Here is a 26,335-nt window from a genome sequence, read left to right as displayed (position 1 = left end):
GCACTATGAGGCCCAGAACTAAAGCAGGAGAGATGGGTAAATCAAAGAAAACACCAATCAGTATAAAAATTTGTTGTAGATCTTATGATTCCCCCACAAAGGAGGTGGGGGAGGAGCATACTGGACTTTCCATAAGGATGAATACCTAGAAGTGAAGCAAAAATTAAAGACAGAGAGAAAAGAAAGGAGAGACAGGAAGAGAAGTGAAAGCTCTTGAAAAAAATTGGGAAGGGGAATAGGGTAGCTTAGAAAATAAAATGCTCATATTTGCCCCAAAAATGGAATCCCTGAAAATTAGAATAAAATGAACTGAAATCAATTAAGACCACAGTAAGTATTAGGACAGAAGAATTAGATGTTAGAAGAAAATGTAAGATATCTGATATTTAAAACAAACTGCCTAGAAAACAGATCAAGGAGAAAGAATTCAAATTATTTAATTTCTAGAAAACTGTGATTTAATTAAAAATAAAAAATCCCGGATATTATATTTAGATATCATAAAAACTATTAGTCACCAGAACACAAAATAAATATAGAATAAATGGTTGATTCTTAAAAAAAAAAAATCTACAGAAAAAGCTTCGAAAGGGAAAGTACTAGGAACATTATAACTTAAATCTAGAGTTCCCACATCAAAAAAAAAAAAAAAAAAAAAAAAAAAAAAAAAACTTACTCAATCTCATCACAGATAAACAGAAAGCAGTTTAAATACCAAAGCATGAAAATCAAAATCACACAAGATCTGATAGCTTCTACTAAAAATGAGAGATCTTGGAATAAAAAATTCAATAGGCAAGAGACAAAGGCATACCTATACCAAAAATAACTTCCCCTGTAAAACTGAGCATAATTTTAATGGGGAAGAGGATAAACTTTTAATAAAAAAGAAAGTCAAGCATTTCTGATGAAAAGAGGCAACTAGTAAATTTAAAATACAAAGTTTAGAGTTCATCAGAGAAATCGAGAAAGATAAATTTATTTGAGCAATCAGAAGGAGCTACAGGATAATGTAATGCTGACATTCAAATGGAAAGATACCTGATATAAAAAACAAATTACTTGGAAAACAGATCAAATGGAAAGAATTTAAAATGTCTTCAAAGGATATTGATCGAATTAGATAATTAAAGCAGAGGTCCCTAAGGGTAGATTAGTTTTGTTCTGAGAGTTTTAAGAGAAAGAGAAAAGAGAAGATAAAAAGAACACACTAATGTAGAAAAGAGAAAGAAGGGATTATAGAATTTGCTATTCCTTATAACTGAGGTGCATGAGTATACCCCCCAAAAAAATTGGAAGGGATAATGCTATATAGTATATTAGGTAAATCTCCCACTTATCTGAAATGGACAAAGGATTGAACACATGCTTTTATTAAGATAATTTTTTTTTATATTCTCATGTGAACATCCAAATTTATCAAACTATTGATATTGTTATGCAAAGGTGCACTCATTTAGCGTACACTTGACTATTTCAAAGTAGTTGCAAAGAGGTTTTTGAGGAAAGGGATGTTAAGATGGTAGATAACATAATAATGGCACCTTATTGTATCATAAATGTTAAGGGACAGGTCAATTCTCTGAGAGAGCCTCCACAGCTGTGGATCACAGCATCTGAAGAAGTTGCAGGGCAGCCTTTGCTGACACAGGTGTTGTGGACTGGGAATGAGATAAATTGGAAGCAGAGGGAAGAAGAGAGAAGTCAGACAATGGTCTCTCAGTGAGAGAGGTCAGAGAACAGCAACTGCCTCTCAATCTCCTGGTATCATCCTCTCACATGAGGGGATCCATTCTGTGGGTCTGGGTTGAATCTCCAGCAGCCACTGTCAGGTGAATAAATATGAACAAGGAAATATAGAAATACTAATTGGCCCACATTTGAATCCATTCTTTAAACAACTACCAAAATGATTGTTCTTATTAAGTACGAGACATGTGTTCACTTTTCTACTAAATACACTCCAGTGCCTCTATTGTTTTTAAAGTAAACATAAATCCTTCTATTTGGCTGGTAGGGCCCTTAACTTACCCCTAACCTAGCTTATTGCTTCCTTTTCCATAGTCCTATCCAGCCAAGCTGGCAACACTTCATTACCTGTCTCCATGCCCTGAAAGAACTCCCTCTTCACTTCTCTGTCTTTTGGAATCCCTTATTACTGTGAAGCATTTTCTGATCACTTGAGCTATTAGTGCCCCCAGTATCAAAACCACATTGTATTTATTATTCCCACACATACATATTGTTGAAAGTAGGGACTGTTTTGTCTTTCTGATACTCGGTACTCAGCACAAAGTAGGCACTTAATGCTTTTTGTTATGCCAAATGAAAGGATTTAGAATAAAGTAAACAGAACAAGGAAAATAATATATTTTATTTCAACAATGTAAATAAAAAGTACCATGAAAATTAAAAAAAAAAAATTAAAAAACCGAGTACTGTATAATTATGATGACCAAATTTGTCCTTAGAGGAATAACTGTTAATAAGTGATGACTGTTATACTTTTTAATGTATCAATAAATTCTTTAAAGAAAGTAAATAGCTAACAGCTTATTCCCAGTAGTTGTGAAAAGATATGAACAGAAAGCTTTCTAAAAAAAAAAAAAAAAAAAAAAAGCAAAAATCAAACAACCATATAAATGTAAATCACTTACCTAGTGAAATATACATTAAAACAACTGAGATTGTACTTCTTACCAATCAGTTTGGCAAAAAAATTTTAAAAGCTCACAAAAATGGTAGCTGTTGGAAGAAATTATGAGAAGTTGGGTTCTTAAATGTAGTGTGGTTGGAGCAGCTTTGAACTAGTCCAACTATTTTGGAAAACAATCTGAAACTATATTACTATGACCCCAAAGGAGATAAAAGATACAGGGAATGAATGACATATGTATAAAAATTTTATAGCAGCAGTGCTGAACAAATTGCAATACATCGATGTAATGAAATATTCTGCCATAATAAGAATATAAAGAATTGAGAGAAACTTAAAGAGATAACAGCTATCATTTTAATGTTTGCAAAGTGCTTTATATGTGTTAACTCATTTGATTCTCAAAACAGTCCCATGATATAGGTGACATTTAATGTATCATATTACAGATTAGAAAACTGAAGCTGAAGGAAGTGAAGTGACTTGCCAACTAATGTGTAAATAGCTGGATTCAAACTTGGATCTTCTTTACTTCACATTCAGTTAACTATATACAGTATTTAGCTATTTCAAGTATTCTTCTATTGGATTCCCTGCAAAAGAACTTCAAAGTGTCATAGAGATTAATGTCTTAATTTAACCAAATACAACATCAAATTTGGCTTTTTCTAATTAACAGCTATATAAATTAATGCAGAACAAAGAACTAAGAAATCAATTTATACATTATAAATTGATGTGAGTTGAGATCCCTTTAAGATTCCTTTCTGATTCCCAACTCCAAGACTAAAGAAGCTAGCACCTTTGATTCACAAATCCTGGTCAAAAGCACCCTTTTGAATTCCAATGACATCCAGACTTTCCCAGCCCCCATCAGATCTGAGCTAACTTGGGCTGTCTCAGCCCCCACTCTTAATGATCTGCTCAGGTTTCCCCAACCTCCTTCCTCCTCTAAAAACCCATTGAATTCTGTTCAATTTTAACCCTGGCAGAAACCAGCCAGAATCGGGGACTCCACCCATCTACAAGATTATAAAAAGGGGAACCCTGGAGCCCACTCTTTGCAGGAGCCCCAAACATGGCACCCTTACGTTGGCCATGCCAAGGGTTCCTGTCCACCCTGAGCCAGCTCTGGCCCTGGTGTCTACCTTTACCCTTACTTCCAAACCCCTACAATAAACCTTTTTTATCAATCTAGGTTTTCAGGCCTATAAACTCCCTTATAGGGGACTCTGCACCTTCACTAGACTGCATTTAACTATGTATCCTTGCGCCGAACCAAAAGGGGTTACCCCTTACCTAACTCTCATCAAACAACTGAAAAAATATGGTAACTCTCATATGAAAAATGCAATGACTAATTCAGAGTTGGTAGTAATCTTGTTTCTCTTCCCTCAACATAAGTTTATCATTGCTAAACAAGCACAATGTGTCAATTTTGCTGAATTTTTTATTGCAAAAGAGGGTTCTATTTTGTTTTGATAGGGCATTCATTGGGAATAGTGGCATATAAAAAAAACACACACACACTAAAAGAATTATTTCAGAAAAAGCTTGCTTTTACATTATTTTTAAATAATATCCCCGCAAAATAATCTATGACATTGACTATAATTTATCTATATATAAGGCTAAACAGATGTTTATACTTAATATTCATAATCATACATCTATGATATTCAAAAACTAATTAATGAGATTTTATTGTCTACCTAACAGAATTGTTCTGAATGTATAAAAGGTTTTGTGTGTCAGCTATTGTTCAGAGATGAAGTTGGAAATGTAGGCCAATGTAGTTGAAAAACAGCTTTAGGATAAAGTTTGTTAGTCTTCTGTTTTTCAGTTATGATTTCAACTTTTTTTAAGCTTTGACAAAACATTTTTCTAATAGCATACATTACTTTACTCACACAACTGATTAGCTTGTATGCTCCATGAAGGCAATGATCATCTTATCCAAACCCATATTCATTAGTACTTGGATATAATGCTTACAACATTCAATATATGTAACATTCTTTAATGAATGATGAACACATACCACCTGAGACAAGTTAATTGAAGTTTTTCTATGTATCAAGCCAAACAGAAAATGTGCTCACTTCTCCCAGTCTTTCAGTCCTTTCTGAACATTTTTCCCCACTACAAAAGCTCATTTTTATCTAGTTTATAAACATCATATTCACGTTTATATGTTTTGAAATAGTGAAATTATATAGAAATGTATGATCATTTTTTAGTGTTTCTTAAATGATTAGTATGGAGAGATAATTTAGAGTCACTACTTTCTCATCCCCCACATTGCTGGATTTGATATCTATCTGAAAACATACATAAGCATCAAGGCAGGGTTGAATTGCATAGCTTATATATGTGCTCATTATTAACAAATCAACAAAAATGGTGGACAAGGTATATCAGAATTAGGATATATACCAATTTTACATTTTATTCATAGGCTTGGTTCAGTGTGGATGGAGAGATTCACCTGAAAATAATAGGAAACAATATTTTAAGTAGTTTAATTTGGATCTGTGAGATTTAAGGCTTTGAAATGTTTAGAAGACATGAGACTAATTCAGGCACATAAAATTTAAAGCTAAAAGACAAAAAAGTTTGCTTAATTGCAGGAATGCAAAACAGAAAAGTTTTAAGAATAATCTAGTCTTGTTCTTTGTTAAGGATTCACATTACCTACTAAGTAGAAGTACTAATGTAGTTTTAAATGAGCATGTAAATAAAAAAAGATGTTCACATTCAGTTGGCATTTTAAAACTTTATAGTTTTGAATTCATTTTGAAAGGTAACTTTTTCAAATATCTCCTTTTTAAGATAAAAAATGTATAGCCTGGTCTGGTGGTATTTAAATTCTTGGTCCATGAAAAGTCTTACTTGCCTCACAAGAAGTACCCATCATGTCTTGATATAAGTCTAAATTTTCCAAACCAGCTATGTAACTTTCTAGAGCAGGGTACTAAAATTATATTTCCTAAGCAAGATACACCCACATTTTTTATATTTAGTAAGCCTAAATTTAACAAAAGAACACAGAAAATGTGCTAAAATCCAGACCAGTTTTTTGGCTGAAAAACTCATGTTAAATTTTAAAAGAGCAATTTTCATTTACTAATTATATAATGACACTTTTTTTTTTTTTTAATAAAAACAAGTTATGGTAATTCCAAAATTTCTTTTCAAAGAGCAAAACAACCTGAATTCCTGCACATTCATTTCTTAAACAAGGAAAAAGTCACTTTGAAAAATAAGTTTAGGGAGCAATTAGATGGCATAGCACACAAGCATCAACCCTGGAGTCAAGAGAACCCGAGTTCTAATTCAACCTTATGACACTGTTTTATCCATGGCAAGTCATTTAATGGTTATTACCTCAAAAAAAGAAAATAAGTTTAAAATGGTTGGGAAAAGGGAGAGAACTATTATGGGAAGTAACAATTCATTTATTCTATTCCCAAAGAAAAAAATGTAAAGCTATGCAGATCACTAACCATGACAATATTAACTATTTTCCCAAAATATGAGTCTTGAAATTCCTTGTGAATGAATAATTTTTGCTATTTCTCATTTCCAACATTTAAATCTCTTCAATTTAATTATAATAAATTCACAACTTCTGGCTTAGCTCTATTGTCTCTTATGATTTAGTTACTTGGTTATTAATACTTGCGAAGAACCTTGAGTTCCATAAAGGAAAAAAAATACTAAAGATCAATAATTGAGACAGATGCTGAAATTTAGAAGCCTCTGTAGTTACCTAATTATTCTTTATCATTTGAAGCCTAATATGTTTTAAAGTCCTCAAGTTTTTGCCATGCATTAGTATCTGCTATAGTTATGGTTTGGGTTTATTATGTTCCTTTCACCTTTTTTACATGTATTTTGACTGTCTATTCAACAAACATTTAATGTTTCTGCTTCTAGATGCTGTATAACTAAAGATGACACTTCTCCAAAACTGAATGGGCCTATTCCAAAACCAAGGTGCCTTTTACTTCTTTGTTAGTTTCAAATCTTAACACACATACCCTGGAGAAATGTAGGTGGTCCTTCAGAATTAGTTTATATAAAAAACTCTTTAGGTCAGTAATTCAGTATATTTTTCTTTCTTTATCCTCAACTATTTTATCATACATGTTTCTCTGCACTTTACTTAAGATCCAAATTCATTGAAAATTTTCTCACAACACAGAAAGGTTGTCAAGGGCAAAAAATACTTCTTAGACCTTATAATTCTACTTGAATTCTACTCTATTTAGGCTGTTATACAAACTTAGTGGTTAAACTAAAATATTTAACCTTTACCAAACTTAGTCCCATAGTCTGAATTCAACAAACATGTCTTTCACAGTACAGAGAAATTATGCATACTAGTATTCAGTATTTTCGGCAATATGCCTCTGTGAAAAGAACAATGTATTTTAAATAAAAGGTGTAGTAGGGGGATAGAGCATCAGGAAGATGAATGGATTTTCCCTTGTGGTTCTGAATCTGTTAATTCTTTAAATTTACATCAAGATCAACAAAAATTAAAAAGCATTTCCTCAGAACATTTAAGCCCTCAAAAAAGAAAATGTATACAATTGTTTTGAAAACGATTACACAGAGAAAGAGGGAGAGAGAGGGAGAGAGAGAGAGAGAGAGAGGGAGAGAGAGGGAGAGAGAGGAGAGAGAGAGAGAGAGAGAGAGAGAGAGAGAGGGAGAGGGAGAGGAGAGAGAGAGAGAGAGAGAGAGAGAGAGAGAGAGAGAGAGAGAGAGAGAGAGAGAGAGAGAGAGAGAGAGAGAGAGAGAGAGAGAGAATGTCTATAGTCAAATGTTAAAACTATGTATAACTATTTCAAAGTCAGATTCTTTTTGTACAGCAAAATAACTGTGTGGACATTTATACATATATCGTATTTAACTTACATTTTAATATATTTAATATGTATTGGTCAACCTGCCATGGGGGGGAGGGGAAAATTTAGAACAAAAGGTTTGGCAATTTTCAATGCTGTAAAATTACCCATGCATATATCTTGTAAATAAAAAGCTATAATTAAAAAAAGAACTATGTATAGTATTACGTGGGATATAAGAAGTGAACAAAAATTCTATCATCAATTAGTTTACAATCTAATAGGAAAGAGAAAACATGATACATGCTCTTACATTGTAATGGTCTTATGATTGGTACAAAATAAAAATAGAGAAGGGAAGACTAAAGGAAATGACATTTTGGTGGATATTTCAAGGATAAGTTTTGAGTTCTGATTGATAAAAACATAATAGATGGAGATAGGAGAAAGGTCAGGAGGCACAAAGCTAATTACAAACAAATAAGTTCACCAGTATGCACTGAACCTCCCTTTTTTTATTCAGATTGGAAAAAAAAATTGAGGCCTTAGATGATTAGAACCTAAATAAGTTGGTTAAGAATGGAAAGAAAATAAGCAAATAACAAAGAATGTGACTAATAATTAAATACCAGGGCAGTGGAACAGTAAATTTATTTAATAACTAAGTTTTAGATCTAGGTAATGGGAAGAATGATTAGTACCCATTTAGAGGAGCTCAATGATAAGATGTCTAGGACAGATCTTTAATTATACTAGATAGCCAATGTTCTATAAAATACAGTGTTATGCATACTATAATTTAAAAGAAATAATTCCATTTACCGAGAATCTGTGAAATAGGTATGCCATTAATTGCACCTATTTACCTTTCCCAAAATAGTTTATGAAAGGTATAGAAAATACTTTAATTTTAAAACATCAGGCAGAGAAGAATACTAGCTTTAGAGTCAGGAAAACAATTGAAATTCAAACATTTTTACTTACCACCTCATTTTAACCTGAACAGTTCCAAATCTAAGAAACTTTCACTACCTAAAAACAGGCCTAATGAGAATGCTTTGTCTGCCTTAAGCATGTCTTGTATTATGAGATACTATTATGTAATGAAAGCTCTTGCATTAAATTGATTATAGCTTTATAAACCTCACTTGGAAAGAATATGTCTCTTCTGGCGGGCATCTACAAGAAAATGAGATTTCCTTAGGGATACTGAGCATGCTTATTTAGCTTTCTCTTAGTAGGTAGGGTTGAACCAAACTCCCTTACTAGGTTTATCCAAGGGGTAGTAATTCATTCGTTCACTTTTGAAAACCTTGAATTCTAAGCACAAAAATCTTATTTACTTAAGGGTCAGAGAATCAACAATTGTACTAATTTCTTACTAAAAGGAATTAAACTTCAATGTGAATTTTTATATCAAGTTCAAGGCAGACTTAGAAAACATTTGCAATAAATCTGCAAAGGAGTTTTTCCAGAGCCAACCAAATTTTTTAGAATTTAACCTTACAGCCAATTTCAGAAAGTCAAGAATTTACTTCCATGGGCAAAAAGTTGTCTTTGCCTTTTGGGTTCTCACTCCTCCCCCACAATGAGATAAATTTTATTTATCATTCTTCTAGTTGAAGATACTCAACACTTCAAGTACTTTGTTTTGGAAAACACATTCCATAGATGAGGATTCTACTGAGTCTGTCCAATATCCAAAAATTACCCCTTTCAAATCAAGTTGTGCTTTAACAAGATTAATCTCAAAAGTAACTCAATAAATAATACGATGAGCATCAGAAATGTACATACCTACTCGTTAAGTAATTGACAATATTCTGACTTCAGGATATTATTTAGTGATTCTTCTGATGTTTTTTTTTGGTTGTCTTAAAATCACATCCTGAAAATAGATGTATAATTTTTAATTGTGAATACTTCAATTAACTAAAAGGTAGGAAGGGAAAAATTTCAGCGTAATCACTTCAAACTGAGAACAAGCTAGAGAATTGTAAATAGTCAAATTTCGATTCCATTTTTGTTTTTATGTAGGACCCTACACAAAACTTTTGAATGCTCTATCCCCTTCTAAGTAATATAGCAAATGTAAAAAAAAAAGTATTACAATACATTAGAAAAAGGCAAATATGGAATCAGGTTATCTCAAACATACCCACATCAAAATTAACTTTTGCAGTGTTTTACAAAGGACATGCGCGCGCACACACACACACACACACACACACACAGTTATTACCATACTTCACTTTACTTGTAACTTTAAAAAAAGACAATTAAAAACAGGTGTGGAACAATTAACATGAAAAGTAAATAGTAAGAATGGACTCCATAGGCGAAAAGGGAAGGAGTCAAAGGGTATCTTAAACTATTATCTACCACAGAATTGACTTTAAAATGAATCACTTTGTCTTAAGAATTTAACAACTCTATATACTTTTCAAGCTAAAGTACCACATTCATAAAATACATGTATAACACAACTGACAAAATCTGAGCTGGTTTTTAAAATCCCTTCTTCCACTACTCACTCCTTTCTCCCTCCAAAAGAGGGTTGGGCATTCGCAACTTGTGTATTAGAATTTCATACTTCCTCCAAAATTAAGCCAGAGAAACACTTAAGACTTGAAACAATTTCTTATGATTCCACAGCTTGATTATTCAGAACTACTTTGCCTAATTCTTCATTGTAAAAAATGAAACCCCATCATAAGGTGCATTTGATGTAAAAGATTTGTCCCAGAAATACAACTGTAACTTGACAAATGTGACGTATGCTTTCCATTATCTCTTAAAACTTTTTAAACACCCAAAGTTAAAAATATATAGAACTTAAAAATTATACGCTGACATCAAAACAAGGTTAACGATTAATGCATAAAATCTAGCATCTGAAACTAATTCCATTTATTGATGTGGTACACTATGCTTCATAAATTTCTATAACCAGTTCTGCTAAATATAAGTATTTTTAAAATCCTTTTTCTAGCATGAGGTTTTTGCCAGAATTTCAAACTTTAAAGACACCTGTTTTAAGAGCTTGTTTGCTTATAATTGGTTTTTGTTTTTTACATTAAAACCCAATTACCTTTTTTCCAAGACCATTATAAGCTTTAATTTTAGGTTTTTGACTATAAACCCTCAAAATGCCAAATGGCGAATTTGTGTAACAATAAAGCAGGAATCAAATATTCTATATATAGTCCACCCACCATGTGATTATACATAATCTCACTCAAGCATGTAAAGAATTGAATTCTTTATTTGCAATATCCATAAACGTTGCTATTCTCTATTTCTATCCAGGAAAGCAATGTCCCCATTATCAGGTTTGTTTTTTTTTTTTTTTTTTAATAACAACTTGAATTCTATTGCGTGAAAGGGCTACAAATATACATTTGTTAATCAAGCAGAATACAGATATTTTGCTTTACAACTTGCACCTAAGATGCCGGTACACTTAGCTGGCTCACTATTTTTCATAGCTTTTTAGGGCCATTGCTCAAACTATGCATAGCAATTTACATGTTCAATTCTTATGTAGCATGTGGGCTGTAGTGATATGGACAACTATGGTCACTATATATTCCTGTGAAGCCTTTTAAATTATACGTAAACCATGTAACTTCTGAGTCTATACAAGTATTTCTGATGTCAAAACATACAAGTCTAGTGCAATTTACTTAAACCAAACAATTTTTAATTAAATTGTATTGCAGAAGTACTGCCATTCTGCCAGTAGATGGTGCTACAAAGAACTAATAGGGGAGAGGGTTTAATGAGGACAATAGTTCAGGTAAATGGAAGGGGAAAAAGTTTAACCTGCTCAGAAAATACAAAAATGCATTTAGGTTATTATTTCTGATGATAACCCTTGTTTGTAAAGGGGTCATTACAGTCAAACCAAACCAATAAGAGGACTGAAACTAAGCCATCTGAAACTTTAACAGTTTATATGAATGAAAACACATGCTTAACACAAACTATTTCTTCGGAACTACACAGTACATACGTTGACAAAAAATTCATAGAAAGTGACCAGCCATGTCATAGGGTGGCAAGCAAACAACTTAGTACAAGATGGTGGATGAACAGTAACTTAACTACAGTTTTTTTCTTTTTCTTTTCTTTCTTTCTTTCTTTTTTTTTTTAAACAAGCCACATCCACCAATTAGTACTTCAAAAGTTTTGTCTTTAAGGAATAAAATCCATTAAAGCCACTAGCAGGGCAACAGGAAAATAAGAACACCAGGACCTTTTAAAATTTCTCCAAGTACACATCAAGAATTAAGAATTAACACGGGAAAAAAAATTCAAAACTAAAATCCCTTAAACCGTACGGAATGGATCCTAGGAAAAAAATGTTAGACATTTACGGTCAAACACAATGATTTATTAAAAATAAAACGTAAAAATGATTTTTGTACATATGCTTCCAAATTTCAGTCATGGGATCCAAGTAGGTTTCATAGAAAAAAACGCAGTAGCCAGGTTATCAAGTCCTTACAACAAATTGAACTCCCCAACCCCGCCCCCCACCCGACTCCTCCCAGGTTTTGCTACAGAATCAGCAAGACACCCCCCCTCCCAAAACAAAAAAAAAAAAAAACAAAAACAAAAAACAAAAAACCAAAACAACACAAATCAAAACAAGACATTTTGCTAGTATAAAAACGACCAAGGTCCAAGTAATAATAAAAAAATAGAGTCCATCAATGACTGTAACACAAAAATGTGTATGTGGGGCCAAGTCCATTTTCATAAGGGGAGACAGAGAGAAGGTAGCAGGCGAGAAGATCAAAGCCCCCAAAGGGAGGCTACAGAAGGAGCTGTCCCCCCAAGGGCAAAAGGGAGAATGGTGAGAGGGGAAAAGGACTTTTTGGGAGTTGAACTTCGGGTGGGGCTTTAAAAAGGAGCAGCCCCTACAGCATTCCCCCACCCCCCGGGAACTTTTTTTTTTTCTTCTATTTCTAGAAGGAGCTGCCTCCATAGCCGCCCCCACCGCCATAGCCACCTCTGTAAGGTCCACTGTTACTGCGGCCACCCCAGCTGCTGCCGCCGCCGCCGCCGCCGCCGCCGCCGCTCTTCATGGGCCCGTACGAAGACTGGTGTTGGCTGTAGCTGCCGAAGCCGCCGAACCCGTTGCCGTAGTCGCTGCCGCCGTAAGACGCCCCGCCGCCGCCGTAGGCATTGTAGCCGCCGCCGCCGCTATAGCCGCCGTAGCTGTTGTAACCGCCGCCGCCTTTGGAGAGCCCGTTCTGGTCTCGGCCGCCGCCGCGACCCCGGCCGCCACGGCCGCCCCGGGAAGGCCTGGACCCGCCGCCGCCGCCTCCGGGATGGATATCTTCCTTGGGCACAGCCTTTTTCACCTCCACGCGGTGGCCCTGGATAGGGTGGAACTTAACGACCGCGGCCTTGTCGGCGGCGTCGTGGCTCTGGAAATAAACGAAGCCGAAACCACGTTTCTTGCCAGACTGCTTGTCGGCAATAATCTCCGCCTTCTCGACCGTCCCGAACTGCGAGAAGTGCTCCACCAGGTCGCCTTCGGCCACGTCTCCTTTCAGGCCTCCCACGAACAGCTTCTTCACCTTGGCGTGGGCGCCGGGACGGGCCGAGTCCTCCCGGGACACAGCCCGCTTCAGCTCGACCGTGTTGCCGTCCACAGCATGGGGCGAGGCAGCCATGGCGGCATCAGCTTCCTCCACGTTGGAATAGGTCACAAACCCGAAACATCGGGAGCGCTTCGTCTGGGGATTCACCACCACCACGCAGTCCGTCAGGGTCCCGAAGGCCTCGAAGTGGCCTCGCAGGCCCGACTCACTCGTCTGCACGTTGAGGCCGCCGATAAACAGCTTACACAACTGCGAGTTCTCCATCTCTGCAGCCTCGGCCTTCCCCTCGATAACTAAGCGCTCGACTGCTCTGCCGCTCACCACTCGCTTCGCTCAGGCCTCACTCGGCCGCCAGTCCCCGGTCACAGCCGCCCGGCCCCCGCGGGGGAGGGGTGAGGGAAAGGGGCGCGTGAGGGGAAGGGGAGGGAAGAGGAAGGAAGGGGGGGAGGGAGGGGAGAAGGAGCCGGTCAGGGGGCGAGCCGAGGATAAGGGGGGTAGAAAGAACCCAACCAAGGCCTTCGCCGCAGCCGCCAGCTCCCTCAGCCGCCGCCTCCGTTCCCCTTTCTGGGTACCACACAAAGAGGCCGCTGGACGCGCGCGCACCCACCCCGAGGCGTGCGTCACTGTCGACGCTCACCGGCCCCGCCAGCCGTCAGCCAATCAGCGCGTCTCTCAGCTACTCGCCACCCTCCGCGCGCTCCACAGCGCAACACCCGCCCTTGCTCTCGCGCTCTCTTCCGGTTCCTTACCCCCGCTCCCCGTTCTTCAGTCTGTGGCGCGCGCCGGTCTCCCAGTTGCTGCGACGCGCCGATCCAAAAGCCAATCACCACTCGCCGCGCGCCGCCGGGACTCTTATCTCCCACCTCCATAGCCGTTCACTCCCGTGCGTCCCGGTCGCGTTTGCACCACCCCTTTGAAGGACAGGGAATCTCGGCCAATCGCCGACTTTCCTCTTTCCAACATTTTCCTCTCCTTTTTTTCAAAGGCCAAGGAATGGGCGCGCACCGTGGCGCGCGCGTTCCTACTTCTTTCTCCCGCCCCGCCCCTCTTCGCTTCCCCTCTTCGCGTATTCCTCTCTGCCTGGGAAGCCTTGCGGGGTGGGCGCGCTTCCTCGGTGCTGGAGTGCGCGCTCTCGATACCGCTCCCAACGGATTGCGGCGCGTGGCCACTCGGGCGGGCTTTTTTGAAAACTTGACTGTTGGGGGTGGGGTGAGAACACTCCCCACCTTTCTCTTTGCTTGGGAGACCCTTTTATAACTGACCCTCTTACACAAATTCTCCATATCTATTATCTCCATTCACTGAAGAAGCACTTTATTGAGCGCCTACTGTGTACCCTTATGCCAGCTGAGCCCACCGTCTGGCTTGGTGGTCAAGATTAGTTCCACTCTAGGAAAATATTGGAAAACTATTTACGAAATAAACATATTAAATTACAATCCGGCCGGTTTCTGCACGAAACTGCCTCCCGACAACTCTTCTCACTTGTTTTTAATTTTTTTGTAGATCTTGGCCCTCACTCCGTAAAAAATAGATTCCTGCGCCCTGAAGTGAATCCTGGCTTTTCCATCCGTGTGCCCAGTGACCTTGAGGAAATCCTGTTTTCTCTTGTTTAAAATGTATCAGCTACTTCTTAGGGTTGTGGTAATCAAATAAGATTACGTATATAAAGCACTTTGTAAATGATAAAAGTACAACGTAAAATAAAGCTTTGTTGATTAATATAACATTACGGCTTATCCCCCTCTCAGAAAGGAAAAATAGGATTTCATGTAATTCTTAAGGTTTGGCTATTTCACATTATTATCCAAAATATAATTATATAATATTCAATCATACATATTATTAATATTGAATAATACAACATCTTATGACAATAAGCAACATATACAACAAATTCATCAACAGTAAGTGATGAACTAAGGTAAGTTTCTTTTCAAAACGTTCAGATATTGTCAAAAAAGAGTAAAGGTTTTCTTGATCCTTTGTGGGTATCTCTGGACAACCTGATAAAAATTCTGTGAAAAATTTGATTTCTCTGATTGATCCAGAATTTTTCATTGCTTATCAAATTTAACTTAACAAATCACTAAATATGAAAAACAATGTGCCACAACAGACTAGAAGAGCTGTTTAGTCATGCAAAGATTCAGTTAACAAATTGACAAGTATTTATTAATAATCCACTATATAAGGCACTGAAATACAAGTACAAATAATACAATTCCTACTCTCAAGTATTTATTGAATATTACTACATTTGAAGCCCTGTGAAATCTATAAAAGAAGTATAATACAGTCACAAGATTAGAATTGAAAATGTCTGATTTTTTTTCAAAATAATACTTAATCTAATATTTAAAGGCTTCTGCAGTATGTTTATAAAAACTGCAGTGTTTAAGCAAGGTCTTAAAGGAAGGATATCCAAGAAATAAAAATAGAACAACAACGACGAAAAAAAATCAAACTTTGAAAGGTTGATAAGGTCATGGGTTTAGATCAAGAAAGATACCTCCAAAATCAACTTGTCCAGCCCTCTCCTTATGCAAATTAAAAAACCAAGTCCCAGAGAAGTTAAGCAGCTAGTAAGCAGTGGAGCTAAGATGCAAACTCCAAACCTCCAACAACAAATACAGACCTTTTTCCTCTAAATATTTAGTAGACAATGGAAAGATAAACCTGGCTAGGTTATATTTCTTATGAGTATACAAAGGAAATGTCAAAAGAAGAAGTAGGTTGAAATCAGATTATTGAGAGTTTTGAATGCCCCACAAATGAGTACAGAGGTTATTCAGCAACATGAAATCACTCAAGGATTTTTAAGCAGGGAAGTGGCAATAAAAAGGGATTTCTTTAGCAACATTAATATTATCACAAGTGATAGATTGAAGCAGAGATGGACCCATCATAGGGGAAGATATTAGGAAAATATTAAAATATAGACTATTTTAATATAATAATGTATATTAATATAATAAAATAAATATGACAAAAATAGGAAGAGGATAATGGTAGTATGCCAGGACCTAGAGGAACTCAGATTCCTTACAAACACCCTAGTAAAATTTTAAAACCAGTTTTAAAAATAGTAAAAAGAATCACTGATACAGGTTCCTCCACCCAGCCCAGGAATGGCCACTGGAATTCTATAGAAATTCTGAAGTAGATAAGCCAGGGTAGGTGGAAAACATAATAATGTAGCTCTGGAGCGTCTGTAGAAGGGCTTTCAACAGAGTTCCACATATCTGAAAGTCCCATAGTAGGAGAAGAGAAAAATTCAGTAGTAGAGGGAAAAGTCCTCAGGCAAAGGCTTAAAGATAGGAGGAAAACCTGTGGCAAAAGGGAGCTCCTCAATAAATCTCAACCAAAGAAAAGAATAGCCCCTAAATCCAGCAGTAGGTAGGATAGGCCTTATGCAGAACTTAATGCAGGAGGAGGTTCTGGAACTCTATGCCAAGAGGAAAGTCCAGGTAGAATCTAATTGGAGTATGTTAGAGCCCTAAAAGGAAGGACTTTGTCATGGTCACCACTCTCAGGTAAAGACCCAGGGACCTTCCTTGCCATTCAGGAGTTCAGGAGTTTAGCTTTTCTCAAGCACAGACTGTTAAATTGCTAAGAAAGCAAAGCAAAGAAAATGATAAATACTAGGAAGAAATAACTTGGACTGAGAGACTCCCAAAGATGTAAATTCTGAAAAAGAGAGTGAGCCCACAATAAGTACAAGTAAAGATTCTGAGGGGGAAAAATGTCTTGGCTCAAGATTTGAGTACTGAGTAGAAATGAAATAGGAGATACAAAATGGATTAACTAAGGAACAATAGTTATTGCATAACAGACTGCAGAAAATTCCATCTAAAACTGAATACCCTGAAAATTTGAATGGACCAAACAGAAAACAATGACTCAATGGACAGCAAATATCGAAAATTACACTGATTGGGGAAAAAAATAAGAAAATATAGATGATATAACATCAAGAACAACTGATGAAGAAAATAGATCAAGGAAAGATAATTTGATATGGTCATGATTTATCATGACAAATCAAACTGGTATTGAATAGATGAATAAATGAATAAATGAGCAAATAAGCAAGTAGACAGATAAGCATACTGACAGAGATAGATAGGTAAATAGATGATAAATTTTAAAAAGAAAGCATTTCAAGAAAAGTATAAATGCAAATTATTCAGAACTAATTTCAACTGATTTCCTGAAACCCCACAATGGAAATTCCAAGAAATATCCAAAATTCACAGTTTTTAGGTTAAAAAAAAAATGCTGTAAGCAGTTAAAAAGTAAGAGTTCAAGTACCAAGGAGAGGAACATTTAAAATATGATATTCTAGAAGTCATGAGATAAAGGTTTCCCTCTAAGAATAACCTCTTTAAAAATTAAGCATAATCATGGCTGGATTGGGAATGGGGACGGAGGGAAAGGTATGGATCTTTAATCAAATAGAGGATTTTCAAGCATTACTAATAAAAGGGCCTAAATAAATAAAATAAAAGAACTAAACAGGCATTTTGAAATGGAATCACAGAAACCAAGAACAGATTCAATTGGAACCTGTGAGGACAAATAGTTTACAAGCAAACAGGATATAAGAAACAAATGACTTTTCTGAACCCATTAGGTCTTAGGGAAAAGTAAATATGACAGAGGAATTATGGGAAGTTTTGTTCTGTTTTAATAATTTCAGATGACAAAAATGGAAGGGAAAGGGAACTATACTAGGGAAGAAAAGAGGAAAGGGAGAGAAATCGTCACCTAACACATAAAATGATGAGCATGTGAGCAAAGAAAAAGGGATAAAGGGAACGTGCATCCTATGAACCTTAACTTTTACATGAACCAAAGGAAGATTGAACACAAATAAGTACTCAGTATACAAATAAATAAAATCTCAAGAGGGAAATAGAAGATGACAAGGAAGAGTAAAGGGAGTTTAAGAAAAGCAGGAAAGTTAAGGAAAAACTTGAATGTTGGAAAGAGGATCATGAAGAATGAATTCAAAGAAAAACAAGAAACAGTAAAATCTTGGGATCAAAACAGGGTAGTAGAAAAGAGTTATAAAAGAGAGGAAAAAGATAATTTAATTTATAGATCAGAATGTCAGGTTTCTTTTCTCACCTTATTTGTGAAAAACTATAAAAGCACAGGATAGAGGGGACTACATAGTTAATTATGACTATGAGTATGAATAGGATGAAATAACCCATAAAACAAGAGGATAACCGAATGGATTAGAAAACAGAATCCAACAATATGCTGTTTACAAGAAATACATTTTTAATATAAAGATTCATGTAGACTTAAAATGAGCCTCAGCAAATTTGTTGTTTTAGCTAAACTCAAAAAAATAGGGGTTACAATTGTAATTTGCCATAGAGCTATAGTTATTATAGACATCATCACAATATAAACAGGAAGTTTCTCCTGTCACTTGGTCAATGACATTCTACATTTAATTGTGTTCAGTCTTTATATGGCTCATCTTCATGTGGTACTTAATAAACACTAGAACTTAACGTTTATACATATATATGTAATTGCATAGTATCCACATATTTATAGGAAAAGTTTCTCACCAAAAATGTAGAAAAGTATAAATATTAGATTGTCCTTTTAGAAAATCATAATACAATAAAAATTATTTTCAACAAAAGGCCCTTGAAGAATAAAATAAAAAATAATTGCAGATTAAGTTCCACAATTCTAAAGAGTTAATAGGTCAAAGAACAAATTATTAAAATAATACAAAAATTCATCAAATAAAAGAAAAATAATGAGTTTAATATATTAAAACTTATAGGATACAAATGAAAGTTCTCAGGGAAATATTTATATCTCTAAATACTTTCATCAATAAAAGAACAAATCAATGAAACAGGCACACAATTAAACTTGAGCAACAAAAAACATTACACACATGCCCCCACCTAAGCAACATAGTAGAAATTAATTGAAAGGGGAAAAATGATACAAGGAAGCTGTTTTTTGGAGGGAAAATAACAAAAAGATAATTAGTTCAGCTGATTTATTTTTAAGAGAGAGAAAGAATTCACAATAATTGAACAAAATAAAGCTAGATACAGGAATTATTCTGCTCAATTATAATCTAAAAACTAATAATTTAGAAGAAATGAGTGAATAATTATAAAAATACAAAATGTCTGTGGCCAAAGAACAATTGGAGTACATTATTGAATACAGAATGGATAATTTTGATTATACTGAGTTTAAAAAGTTTTTGTACAAACAAAACCAATGCAGATAAGATCAGAAGGGAAGCAATAAACTGGGGAAATTTTCTTATATTCAAAAATTTTGACAAATACCTCATTTCTAAAATATATAGAGAATTGAAGCAAATTTATAAGCATTCAAGCCATTCTCCAATTGATAAATGGTCAAAGGATATGAAACCATTTCTAGTCATATGAAAAGGTGCTCTAAATTACTGTGGACCTGAAAAATGTAAATAAAGACAATTCTGAGATACCACTATATACCTTTCAATTGGCTAAAATGACAGGAAAAGATAATGACCAATGTTGGAGGGAATGTAGAAAAACTGCAACACTAATACATTATTGGTGGAGTTGTGAACTGATCCAATCATTCTGGAGACTATTTTGGGATTATGCTCAAAGGGCTATCAAATTGTATATATCCTTTGATACAGCAGTGTTTCTACTGGCCTTGTATCACAAAGAGATAATAAAGCAGAGAAAGGGACCCACGTGTGCAAAAATGTTTGCAGCAATCCTTTTTGTAGTGGCAAGAAATTGGAAATTGAGTGGATGCCCATCAGAGAATGACTGAATAAGTTATGATATATAAATGTTATGAAATATTATTATTCTATAAGAAACTATCAGCAGGATGATTTCAGAGAGGCCTAGAGAGACTTAAATGACCTGATCCTAAGTGAAATGAGCAGATTTAGGAGATCTCTTGAACTCCTGGTTCAGTACTCTTCCACAACACCAAATTACCCCTAACTTATGCACAGGTATAGTTTCTTATTCTCTAACTCTACAATTTGCACTCTTTCATATATATTTTTATATTGTTATTCATTGTCACCTACATGAGAATCTTGTCTCCCTAACTGGATTATAAGTTTCTTCAAAATTGTTTTATACTCTCTCTGAGCCTGATATATATTAGCACAAGGCTAAATAGTAGACGTCAAGTAAGTATTTATTAATTGACTGATAGCCCAATAGTCCTTTTGACTTTGATTTTACCCACAAGAACAATTAACTGATGCCTCTGCATTTTCAGAGTCTACAACATGAAAAGTTATTAGATTCCTTTCAGTCCCTATAAATTGTTAAGAGTATCAAAAGCACTTCCGGCCCCACTTCAGAGCCTAAAATTCTTCATCTATTAAAAAATGAGGTTAATACTTATACTGCATAAAGAAGAAATTATATATGTGATATTTTATAAACAATAAAATAGCATGCAATTGCAAATGATAATTAGTATTACCAAATGTTTTTTAATCTCATCAGCCATTGCATTAAAAAATATCTAAGAAAGACATTAATTGCAACAGATGAGATGTATACAATATAAATGGAAGATAATCCAAAGGAAGGCATTAATAGTAGAACTGAGGAAATGGGGGTAGGGTTGGGAAGGGGTCCCAAAAAACCTTCTTGCAGTAGATGAGGTTGAACTGAGTCTTGAAGGAATTCAGGGAAGTGAGGAGGGGGAAGTGAGAAGGGTGGTAGAGCCAGGAAAAAGACACATTATGTTTCTTATAATAGTGTCTATATTTTAAAAGATTTTTCCAAGTGCATCCTGCAGATGTTTAAAGTACTAGTTCTAATAATTCACATTTATAGAGCACTTCAAATTTTGTAAAGCACTTTGTATACCTGATCTCATTTGAGCCTCACAACAAACTTGCAAGAAAGTATGATGATTATTCATTTCTCCATTTTACATATGAGGAAACTAAGGTGCAACTTGTCCAAGGACAATTACCTATTAGATGTCAGAAATGGCATTCAAATTCAGATTTTAGTGACTCTATCTACTACTTCATATTGCCCTGAAAACATTCGTTTTACCAAAGGAGCTTTCTGTTTAGTACAAGAACTATATGCTTTTTAAAGGTCCCCTATCTTGTCCAATCTTTATCTAATAAAGAGATCTCTATATCATTCCTAAAAAGGGGATCATCTAGCCTCTGCTGAATATCTCCAATGATATGGACCCCATTATCTCAGGAGTAATCTGTTACATTTTTCTATGCCTCTAATAATTGAAAAGAACTTCTTTAAGGACTGAATCGAAATTTTGCCAACTTTGTATGCATATTTATAAAAATTCAACGTCCATTGATCAAAATACATTTTGCTTTTATTTTTCTCACTTATAATTTGCATTTGATTTGATTATTCTTACTATGGTATATAAAAACAATAGTGGTCTGTCTTATTTACTATTATATTCACTGAAAGGTCATTCTGCAGTGATTCAGTGCCCCAACTTAGTTTGATAAATATATTACTATTCATTCCCCTATTTTAAAATATTAATATGAATATTTGATGTTCTTAAGGTAAGTGCCAAATATATATAAATTACTTTTTATCTCAAATGATAAATGATCTTTCCAATTTCTAATTTCATCCTCTGATATAGCTGAGGAGAGAGTGAACAAGAGTCTTTCTCTACTTCTACTGTTACTTTCTTCTTTAATCAATCAAAACTTTAGTGTGAGGGAATTCGATTTGATGACTTTGAAGTTCTCTTCCAGTTATGATCCTATGAATGAATGAACATTCTTTACTTGATCTTATGTTAGAGAATAGTCTGAGTTACAAATAGTTTTCCCAACAGTTTTAAAAATTGTGTGTGTGTGTGTGTGTACACATACTATTCTGTAATTACATGAATGTCTTTTAGATTGTCACTTTAAAATCCCTGTAAGGTTGTTTTCAAAGAGTTAAAATTACATACAATTACATTTAGTGTTGTGTGATCTTTAAAAATATTATTTCTTTGAAGTTTTAGTTCAAAATAACATTCTGATAACCAACCATAAATGATATCTTTCAAACTCAGTGTTTTGAATTCCAAAATAAATTTTGTTCTAATAAAAACAATCTCTCCTGAGTATTCACAAGTATTGCCAAGATGCTTTTTTACATTTATTTTACATGCTGAGATTTTAGAGCCCTTAGTCCAGCTTACTTGTAATGTCTTTACATGAAGTTAGTGCCATAGAAAGCATGCATTTCAAATTTGTTATGCAATTCACAGATCATTAGAGATGTAAAGAACCTTAATAACCTTAATAACCATTCAGACCATCCTTTTCATTTTATAAATGAGGAAAATGAAAATGGTCATTAAGGATAAAGGATACATTAATCTAAAAATTAAGAGTGCATAGAATAAGGGAAAGCCATTATCCTTTCATTTCCCCTGTCTGACTATTGGTTCTGACACTTCCTACCAAAGTAAATATGAACAAGTTACAACTTTTCTGGGTCTCACTTGAAAGTAGGTGAAGGGCAAATTTTAAAAGGGAAGAAAATAAGCCTTGGGGACAAAGAGAAGGATGACAATTTTTGACATTCCACACCATAATTCTGGCCTGATAAAACATAATTTGAAGATATCATTGGATTATCAGATTTCTGAGTCCTAAAACTATTTCTGTGATTTGGTAAAATTTGTAGGTTGCAAATCATAGTTTGAAATCTAATATTAAATTAAATATATTGCTTCTGAATTGAGAAAGTTACAAGAATTTGTAGAAACATCTTGGCAAAATCCTAATTTGGCTTGCAGAATTTAGCACCACCAGAGGGCAGAACAAAATCAAGAATAAATTTCCAAACTTAAAAAAACTAATTTTAAAACAGTAGAAAAAGGTCTTGAGACCTTCAGTCTTCTTTTTTTTTTTTTTTTTTTTTAGAAAGTCTTTCCAACATAGATTCTATAGATCTCTCAAACATCCAAAAATCTAGGTCTAATATTCTGAATTTAATAACCATCCAATATGTTAGAAAAAAGGCAAAGTTGGCATGGGCTTACTGTATAAATTTATAAATTAGCATGGGCCTAAAAAGTTAAACCAGCCTATGAAAAAATAGTCTATAGTTGTTTTAAAAGTTATTTATTAAATTTTAAAACATGATCCATGGGACAGCTAGGTGGTACAGTGGATAGAGCACCAGCCCTGAAGTCAGGAAAACCTCAGTGGTCTCAGACACTTAACATTCCTAGCTGTGTGACCCTGGGCAAGTCACTTAACCTCAATTGCCTTAGGAAAAAAACAAACAACAACAACAAAAAAAAACATGACCCATACACCATAGTCTACTGTCCTCCTTCAGTGAGCTTAACATACATGGTTTACATAAACCTGGAGAGAAAAACAAATTAACATTTGCTAATGAATCAAGCTGAACCATATCCTACTGAATTTCTTAGGTGTTTATCTCTTAGGTATTTAAACATTTTGTAAAAGGAATTGTAATATATAAAGTAATGATTTTTAAACCTTCTATTAGACAAAAATATTTTATTAGGCACTTACTAAAAGCCAGGCATAGCTGAGATATAAAGCAAGGCAGTCTCCACCCTTAAGGAGCTCAATCTAATGAGGGAGGCAACAGGCCTACAAATAAGCTTTATGTAGCATAAATAAGAAATAATTAACAAATGTTAGGCACAAGATTTGAGGGTTTGGGAAAAGCTTTCCATAAAAGGTAGAATTTTAGGTGGATTTGAAGGAGATTGGAGTGTTTTGTTCAAGAAGTAGCAAGAAAGCCAGTGTTATTGAATGGAAGAATACACAAGGAGAAGATTAGAAGTTTTTAGGGGAGAGGTGTAGGTAAAAGACTTATGAATGACTTTGAGAGCCAAACTGATAATTTTATGTTTGATCCTGTATTTGATAGGGAACTTTGGAGTTTGAGTATAAGAGTGAGACGGTCAGAACAAGTTTCCATAAAAAATTTTGCTGACTGAATGAAGGATATACAAGAGAGAGGAGAAATCTGAAGCAGGCAGACTAAGCAGTGAGTTATTGAAATATCTAAGATGATGAGGGCCTGCACCAGGATAGTGAAAGTATCAGAAGAGAGAAGGGGTCATAATTTAAGAAATGTTGCATGGAGATGATAGTTGAATCCTTGAATGCTAAATGAGATCAAGTGAAGCAGTATAGAGGGAAAAGAGAAGAGTGGCAAGCACAAACCCTCTGGGACACCCACAGGTAGTGGATGTGATGAAGATTTGGTGAAGGAGCCTGAAAAGGAATGATCAGATAGGTGGTAGAAAAACCAGGAGAGAAGAGAGTATGGAAGAAAATAGGGCTATTGCCAATGTTAGAACTCAGAGCATAAGAATTAAGAAAAAAGGTCATTGGATTTAGCAGTTAGATCATTGGTCATTTTGGAGAGAGCAATTTCAATCGAATCCTGAGGTTGAAAATCAGATTGTAGGATGTTAAGAAGAGAAAGGGAAGAGAATGTGTCCTGCAGACAGCCTTTTCAGGAAATTTAGTCACCAATTATGAGATATGTAATAGATAATGTATCAATAATTGTGGGAAGAAAAGACTCATGTAAGGGTTTGGGGTAGATGACAGAGAGACATGGGCATATTTGTAGACAATAGAAAAGGAACCAGTAGACAAAGTACCTGACCAAGGGGACAGTATGTAGGAGGGGAGGAATAAGATGAGATCTTTTGTTCAGATAGGGGGATTTGCCTTAGCAAGGAGTAGGGTGATCTTTTTATATGAGACAAAATAGAAGAAGGAGACTGTGAAGGACGGTCACTCAATTATATGAGATGAGGAGGAAGAAGAAGTTTTCAGAAATTAGTGGCAGTGTTTTTTCAATAAAATATGAGACAAAATTCTTACCTGAGAGAATGGAGGAAGGAAAAGCCATAGAAGGTCTGAGGAAGGAAAAAGCAATTTGGAAGAGTCTCTATGGAGAGTGAGATAGTAACTTGATAGAAGTTTAGAAGGATTGCTTAGCGTCAATGAGAGCCTTGTCGAAGTTGTGTGACATAAATTTGTAGTGGATCCAGTCATAATGATTGCATGATTTTCTTCATAGCATGTGTGCAGGAGCAAATGTAGCAGATAATGGAAGTGATCCAAAACAGGTTTGGCAGGGCAATATTGACAATATAAGGAGACTAGAGATTCAAGAGAAGACAATGTCGAATTGAACTGGTTCACCAAGGGGTCAAGGCGGAGAAAGTGACTTGTGCAGGAACTAGGGAGAGAATTAAGTCAAAGGTTTAAAAGTCAGTACTTAGATAAAGAGTAGAATTTGGGTGAAGGGAGGATTATGGGAAGCATAATTCTAAGCACTCTAGATTTTTCCCTTAAACAAATGTAAATTAGTGAAAAACTTGGGGTAGAAAAGGAATCCTCCTAGGAAGAATTAAGCTACATGAAGTATAAATACCTCCAGGCTAGCTCCAAAGAAATAGCAGGGAGCCTGGGGTTAGCTAGATTCTGAGGTAGCCTTAAGTAGTTGTAAGAGACCAAGAAATAATAAATACAAAATATAAAGAATGAAAAAATAAAAGAGAATGTGAAACAAAAGAGAAACAATAGATCTGGATAATAGATCAAGAAGAGAAAACATAAGAATAACTGTATAACCTGAAAGCTATGACCAAAAGAATGAACCTTGATACAAGAAATAATTAAAGAAAATTATCTTAAAGTGAGAGAACAAGAGGGAAAAGTAGAAATAGAAAAAATGCACCTCCAAGGAAAACATATAGAAATATCATTGCTAAATTTCAAAGCCCCCAATTGAAAAAGAAAGTTCTACAAGTAACAACAAAAAACAATTCAAATATGCTGGAGCTACATAAGAATAGCATAGGATTTATCAGTGACTACAATAAAAGACTGAAAGTCCTGGAATACTCTTTATTTATCAAAACAACTAGGGTTGAGACTCAAAATTTTATAATCCAGCAAAATTAGGCATAATATTGAATGAAAAAAAAAAGGACATTCAATGAACTTTCAGCTTTTCAGGATTTTGTTTGAAAGAAACCTGAATTCAAATAGAAAATCTGATATAAGAACTAACATCAAAGACTAATTTCAAGGAACTTAATTAGGACAAATTGTTTATGTTTTATACATGGAAATATAAACCATAGATCTAAGATTAATATTAGTAATTGGATAATCC

The 26,335-nt window shown here is 35.2% G+C and overlaps 2 protein-coding genes across 2 annotated transcripts in view; both read right to left on the bottom strand.

Annotated features, from left to right (window-relative positions):
- KLHL3 (kelch like family member 3) overlaps window positions 1-26,335 on the bottom strand; it is a 385,747-nt gene that overhangs the window by 236,930 nt on the left and 122,482 nt on the right. The window lies entirely within an intron of this gene.
- Window positions 11,191-13,886, bottom strand: HNRNPA0 (heterogeneous nuclear ribonucleoprotein A0). Its single transcript, XM_074290829.1, has one exon. It carries the CDS (start codon window positions 13,386-13,388, stop codon window positions 12,483-12,485), a length of 906 nt encoding a protein of 301 aa, XP_074146930.1. The 5' UTR covers window positions 13,389-13,886; the 3' UTR covers window positions 11,191-12,482.

The sequence above is a fragment of the Sminthopsis crassicaudata genome, chromosome 2 (genome assembly GCF_048593235.1).
Source record: "Sminthopsis crassicaudata isolate SCR6 chromosome 2, ASM4859323v1, whole genome shotgun sequence".
NCBI lineage: Eukaryota > Metazoa > Chordata > Mammalia > Dasyuromorphia > Dasyuridae > Sminthopsis > Sminthopsis crassicaudata.
The sequence above is the reverse complement of the archived record's forward strand: the minus strand, read 5'-3'. Positions and strand labels throughout refer to the sequence as shown.